Genomic DNA, 7,013 nt, shown 5'->3' with positions numbered 1-7,013 from the left:
CCATCATGCCTATATCATTTGAGCTGGATTCCGGTTCGATAACATGTCGACAAATGTGTTTGAATGACAATTTTCGACCAATTTGACACAAATCATATTTTTTGTCATTCAAACACATTTTTCGACATGTTATCGGACCGGAATCCGGCTCTAATGATATAGACGTGATGGGCGCTGTCGAGCTCTATCATTTGTTATTAAAACTGTCTGATTATATCGTTTTAGAGACAAGTTATCAGCCGGACCGCTTGCAACTGTTTAAAATCAAACTATTAGATTTTTTTGGAAATTTCTGATTTTTCCAATTGTTTGAAAATTTCGTGATTTTGTTTAAAATTTCGAAAAATCCGACATTCTTTGAAAGTTTCAGATTTTTCGGAATACGTAAAAAGTTTCTTTGTAACTCGCAAAATCTGAAAATTTCGCTTATTTTCGAAAAATGTGGCTGAAAAATTCTAGTGAGACAAATGTATAAAATCGATGATTTTCTCTGAAAAACTCAAAAAATCGATAAATTCAGGCTTCAAATTTCAGCGAAAATTTCCCAAAATTTTTGGAAAAATCAAAAAATCGATATTTTTCTCTGAAATTCTGGTGTTTTTTCTATTGATTTTCCATTTTCAGCCTGCCTAGCTTTGGGCCGAGGAACCGAGTACGTCTACGCTGGCGTCTTCTTCTTTTTCAGCTTTTTTGCCACCATGTGTTGCGATAGGTGAGTTGGGAATTTCAGATTCAAAAAAGGCATTTTTTCTCGGAAAAAATGGCTAAATTTCCATTTCTAGATTCAATTTTCGACCTAAAAAGTTCCAAAAAGAAATTTCGGGAAAGTTCAAAAATCTGAAATTTGGCAAAAAGTTAAAATTGTTAGTAAACTTTTCTTTAAAAATCTGAAAATTTACGGATAATCTGAATTGCAAATTTTCCGGAAAAATTGGAAATCTTACGAAAATTTTCTTTAAAAATCTGAAAATTTACAAAATTTACTAAAAATCCGGAATTTGGCAAAAAGTTGAAATTTTTCAAAAACTCAAAAAATTCAAAATTTCCAGCTGCTACCGAAAATGCAACTCCGACGACGACTACAGTGACTACGATCAATCGGGATTCCCCACCAACGCCTCGTTGCCACCAGAATTTCAATTGCATTCGTCGAGAGAACGCAAAAATTGGCATTGGTACGAGGAAGGGCACGAGCAACAGTATCCATATGGTACCGGACGATGGGGAGGACCCAGAATCAATCCATTCGAAGAGCCAATCATGTGTTGATTATCGATTTATTGATTTTTTTTGGAATTTTGAAAAATTTGATTTTTCCACCAATTTTTGTATTTCTTATCGATTTCCTGTGATTTTTCCATTTTTTCACCAATTTTCATGTTATTCTGTCAATTTCCTACTAATTTTGTCTCAAAATTATGATTTTTTACTAAAAAAAATCGATATTTGATAATTTTTTTCCAGATTTTCCTCGAATATCTCATCGATTTCTTGTGATTTCTCCACTTTTTCCACTCTTGTCTTTTCACTTTGTACATGTCCTTCTACTCATTTTCTCACAAAAAATCTGAAATTTCGGGAAAGTTCAAAAATCTGAAAAAAGTTAAAATTGTTAGTAAAATTTTCTTCAAAAAGCTGAAAATTTACGGATAATCTGAATTGCAAATTTTCCGGAAAAATTGGAAATCTTAGGAAAATTTTCTTTAAAAATCTGAAAATTTACGAAAAATCCGGAATTTGGCAAAAAGTTGAAATTTTTAGGGAAATTTCAAAAAAATTCGGAAAATCTGATTTGCAAATTTTCCGGAAAAAATTGGAAATCTTAAGAAAATTTTCGTTAAAAATCTGAAATTTGGCAAAAAATTCTGAAAATCTAAAATTTTCGCAAAAAATTTCAAAAAAAATCTGAAATTTTCACAAATTTTCGAAAAATCTAAAATTTTCAGGATTTTAAAGTAAAAAATCCTTTTTTTCTGCTCAAAATTTCGATTTTTGATGATTTTCCCTCAAATTTCTCATCAATTTCTTGTGATTTTTCCATTTTCCCCTCCCTTGTCATATTATTTTTTTTGTACATATCCTTCTACTCATTTTGATTGTATATTCGAAATTTCGAAAATTTATCATTGGAGCGAGTTTACTAATTTATTTGGAAATTTTTAACACAAAAAAATAGTCCCCAAAATATTTTGGTCCATCAAATCTCACTTCATCTTGATCTCTCTGTAAAAATTCAAAAAGATGGACATTTTCAAAAAAAAGAGGGCGGAGCCTACACTTTCACAAATCTCCTAATACGTTTCCAAACCTCTCGACAGTTCTCAATATTGTCGTGCGCCGCTTCGGGAACCCATTCTGGGGGGACCTGCAAAAGTGGGCGGAGTCAAAAATTCAAATTTCCCTCCAAACCCCTACCGTAGTCACCGCTTTCTGACAAATCAGCTCTCCGTGCTCAATCGGCACAGTTTTGTCCTCTTTTCCATGAATTACCAAAATCGGAATTTCCACTTCAGGGATTTTATCGATTGTCACAAATCGATCCATACAACATGTCGGTTTGTTTAGATGCTTTTTTCGTCCCACCATACCTCCAATTACCCGTAAGATCGAAGTGGGCGGAGCCTGGAGAATCACGCCTGCCGCTTTTTTTGTATTTGTTTCGTTTTGATGGTGCCGGAGGAGTTCGACGGTGGCGGCGGAGCCAATTGAGTATCCGAGGAGGATCAGACGAGACGGATCCACGTGTTTTTCAATTGTAATGTGCTGCAAACATCTTTTAAAAAAAAGCAATAGAAATTGCCGCCATGAGGGTTCGAACCCGCGACCAACTGGGCAAAACTGTAACGCGCTAGCCACTACACCACGACACAACAGTATGAAGGTGGAGTGGACGGCGTATACAAATGGCAGCTTTTCCTCCCTCTTTCTTACCGCCGCCTGTTCCTGTGGTGTAAACTATACGTGTAACAAGGGAATATCGGGTCCGCGTCCCTTCGAAACCGCGACGTTTCGAAACCTGCCATTTCGAAACTGCGTGACACTTCGAAACCAGTTATTTCCAAACCGGTCGTTTTAAAATCGCGACACTTAGAAACCAGTGATTTCGAAACTGCGAAATTTACACGCTGCGATATTTTTTCTTTAATTTAAGACTTAAAATTTCTAATTTTCAATTTTATTTTTACATGACCGGGTTTTTTTGGTAATGACTGGTATCGAAGTGACCGGTTTCGAAGTGTCGCGGTTTCGAAGTGACGCGGAGCCGGAATATCTCCTGATGACGTCAAACTCAAGATTTTCGAAAAAGAAAAATAACCCAGTTTTTATACATTCTTGTGGCTCGATTCAATATCTACATTTTAAAGTTCAGAACATTTGAAAATGTTAATTTTGAAGGGAGTTATACGCTTTTGAGTTTAGAAAATGTTGAAACTTCTCAACTTTTCTCAAATTTTGATTTTTGGTTCAAATCAAATTGAATTTCGAAGCTCCGTTTTTACTTTTCAAATCTATATTTTTGAGTTCAAATTCTTTAATGCCATTTCCCAATATAGCGCACTTCCCGATCTCACCTCATAAACCGCTCGTATATCAGCATACAAGTTGGCTTCGGACGCGAAACCTCCACTGATACCGTAACCCGAATAATCGTAACTATAAACTTCACATCGATAGAATCGGGCGATATCGATTAGTGATGGTACGCCGACGAGATGATCCGATAGGTCAGATCCGTTTGGGTGGGAGTACAGTAGGGTGAATCGAGGTGGACGGTTGTCTGGACACGGAATGTAGACACATCCAAGAGTCTGAAAAAAAGTTCATAAAATTTTATACACTATATCAGTTAATCACTTTTTGATAACTCTTTCAGCAATCGAGATAAATGGGGTCAGAGGGTTAGTTTGTAGTTGGTGGACCCTTTAACTTTGACCCGATTTTTCCAGTTTTCCGTGAGAGATATAAAAAAGTGGTCAACTGATAAAATGTTTGTTACAATATTTTCCACATTTTGTTAATTGATTACTTTTTTATACCTCTCACGGGAGCCGAGATAAATTGGGACGCTGTCGGCGCTAGACAACCATACTTTAACTTTTACCTAATTTATCTTGATTCCTGCGAAAGGTATCTAAAAGTGGTCAACTAACTAAATTTTTGTTACAACATTTTACACATTTTGTTTGTTAATTACTTCTTGATACCTCTCACAGAAATCGAGATAAATTAGGTCGACACTAGCCGGCCGAATTTGCAGTCTGACTTACATTCTTCTTCGCAGTCTTCACCGTAAACGCATTCACATACTTCACGTCGTCTGCACACGGATGACTCAAACCAAAACGATACATTTGGCCGGGTACACACTTTTTCGCTCGCTTCATCTTTTTCAACTTCTTTTTTTGTGCCGTCATCAGAATCGCTTCTGATTCTTCATTGACTTCAATGAAGACGTCGTTTGGTGGAGGGATGAAGAAGTAGTATTCACGACGAGGTGGCCAGAAGGCGGACTGCAAATTGGTTTCAATTTGTAACAATTTTAAGAGTATTGGCCGGCTAGCGCCGACTGAGTAGCTCGGTCGCTTGCGACACAGTGTGCCTACTTTGACCCAGCTTATCTTGGTTCCTATAAAAGGTATCAAAAACTGATCAACGAACAAATTGCACAAAATTTCATGCCAAATTTTAGTAAATAACCACATTTCAATATCTCTAAGAGAAAACAAGAAAAATTGGATCAAAGTTGGAGTATCGGTGGGCTTGCGCCCACCATGTAAGCCACGCCAGCGCGCCAACTTTGACCCAGCTTATCTCGCTTCTTATGAAAGGTACAAAAAAGTTGTCAACTAACAAAATATACAAAATTTTATGACAAACATTTCGTTAGTTAACAATTTTTTGATATCTTTAATAGAAAACAAGATAAATTGAATCAAAGTTGGAGCAGTGGTCGTCTAGCGCCGATCGCGTTGTTGAGCCAGCGCGCCTGGTTTGACCTAATTTATTTTGGTTCCTGTTAGTGGTATCAAAAAGTGGTGAACTGATAAAATGTTACTGATATTATGATAAACATTTTATCAGTTGACCACTTTTTGTTATCTCTTACAGACATCCTAGAAAACTGGATCCAAACCAACCCTCTGTATGATACAACAACACGGCGGACAACAAGTAATAAAACAGAATCGTTTGATTCTTTGCCATGTCCCTTTAAATCCATCGATTGCGTCGATGATACGGTAGCAGCGTGGCAATGGACACACACAGATGCGTTGCAGTTTTTTGGCTCTAAAAGTTGAAAAATTCAAATTCCCGCCGGATCTGAAAACAAACTGACTTGCACTTTTCAATTTTCTCCAAAAACCAATCCTCATCTCTCAATGTCCTATCGTTTCTCACCAAATCTGCATCGATATCAACTGCTCCGCCGGAGGGCTCATTTTCTGAAAATTACCCTTTTTTGAAAATTCCAAAAAAAATATTACTCACTTTTATATTTGACTCTTCTCGATGAGTATCCGGACAACACAATCGTATTCCGGTGATGGACATTTTCATTTTTATCGATTTTATCGATTTTGAAATCTGGAGAACTACTATTTTCAGGTCCAGAAATTTCTTGAGTCACATCCAGAGATAGTAGTTTGGAGGCTTCTCTTGGGGGACTACGGTTGGCTGAAAATGTTTTAAAAGTTGTTTTTTTTTCAATTTTTGAAATTAGGATTTAAGAATTTCCAGATTTTTTTTTCAGTTTCACAATTTTCAAAAATTATTTTTATTTTTATTTATTTTTCAATATTTAATTAAAATGGAACTCACAATTCATCACACTTTTCTCCTTATTTTGATCATCTTTTGAATTAGACATTCTATTTTTTGGATTTATAAATTTTTTAAAACATTTAATTTTGCTTTAATTCATCTAAAAATTCCAGCCAACAGATTTCGGAATTATGTGGATGACGTGGAGGAGGCAACAAAAGAAGCAAAAGGAAAAATTTGGGTGAAAATTTTATATAATTAACGAAGACAATTAATGAAAAATTGAAACTACCGTAACCCGGAAAATGAATTTTTGAATTTCCCGTCGAATCGTATGATTCATAGTGATGTAGATGAGTGCAGGGCATCTATGAATGTTGGACCAGCATAGTTGACCTAGATAATACCAGCGGAAATTTTTAAAGGTTGAGGGGTGATTGGAGAATCAAGTTTGTATTTGTTTTTATTAGTGAAACAACTGAATTTCAGCAACAGAAAAACAGAAATGCTTATAGGACAATGATACTCAAAAACATTATTAGCAAGAATACAAATAAGATGAGCATAGAAGAGATATTTTAGATAGTCCTAGAATGTCCTGAAAAATTCAAAAATGTTCCAGAAAGTTGTAGAAAGTTGTAGAATACTGGAAGTGTATCCATATTTTATGGTATTTCAAATTCTTGCCAAAACTTTTTTTGAATCCCCGCCAAAATATTATTTTTTTTGAATTCCCGCCAAAATATTATTTTTTTTGAATTCCCGCCAAAATTCTTTTTTTTTAAATTTAAATTCTTGGCAAAATCACTTGGGTTGGNNNCCATAAGAAAAGCCAGAGAGAGAAAAGTGTAAAGAAAAGGTAGACCGATGTTGTTACAATCTAAAAATTCTGGGTCAGAAGTTCAGAAAAATGTTTTTTTTCGCACTTTGTTGGATAAGAGGTATCGCCAAAAAATAGGAAGCCCCAGAAAAAACTTCTCTTGGAAAGAAAGATCCATAAAAAGTTACGGCTATTTCTTGCTCTTTTCATCTTTCTCTCTTTTTTGTCTCCCCATTTTTTCTCGGTTTCGGTGAAGGAATTTTCTTTGTTCTTCTCTTTTTTTCTTATTCGGAATCGTTTGAATTCAGGAAAACAGTGTCAGATTCAGAATCTAGGTGGTCCCTTAAGGATTCATAAAATTTCGGATATTATTTGTTCGGAATTCGTTTTTCGAGAAAAGAAGGGAAGAGGACATCAATGATCTATGAGC

At 35.5% G+C, this 7,013-nt stretch overlaps 2 protein-coding genes across 2 annotated transcripts in view; one reads left to right on the top strand and one right to left on the bottom strand.

Annotated features, from left to right (window-relative positions):
- CBG13832 overlaps positions 1 to 1,269 on the top strand; it is a gene marked incomplete at both ends in the record, with an annotated part of 6,208 nt that extends 4,939 nt beyond the window's left edge. The window contains 2 exons of the mRNA XM_045244841.1: positions 625 to 712; positions 1,050 to 1,269. Of these exons, the coding sequence (XP_045095271.1) occupies positions 625 to 712; positions 1,050 to 1,269 (308 nt within the window). The remainder of the gene's footprint in view (positions 1 to 624; positions 713 to 1,049) is intronic.
- A 1,003-nt stretch (positions 1,270 to 2,272) lies between these two features.
- On the bottom strand, positions 2,273 to 5,869 carry CBG13831 (the record flags this gene model as incomplete). Its single annotated transcript, XM_045244840.1, has 7 exons — positions 2,273 to 2,365; positions 2,416 to 2,763; positions 3,573 to 3,809; positions 4,269 to 4,511; positions 5,335 to 5,444; positions 5,491 to 5,676; positions 5,821 to 5,869. The coding sequence occupies 7 exons, from the start codon at positions 5,867 to 5,869 to the stop codon at positions 2,273 to 2,275; spliced, it is 1,266 nt and encodes a 421-aa protein (XP_045095270.1).
- Positions 5,870 to 7,013: the final 1,144 nt, after the last annotated feature.

The sequence above is a fragment of the Caenorhabditis briggsae genome (genome assembly GCF_000004555.2).
Source record: "Caenorhabditis briggsae complete genome, chrIV, whole genome shotgun sequence".
Classification (NCBI taxonomy): domain Eukaryota; kingdom Metazoa; phylum Nematoda; class Chromadorea; order Rhabditida; family Rhabditidae; genus Caenorhabditis; species Caenorhabditis briggsae.
Note: the sequence above shows the minus strand (reverse complement) of the source record. Positions and strands in the feature narration are given on the sequence as shown.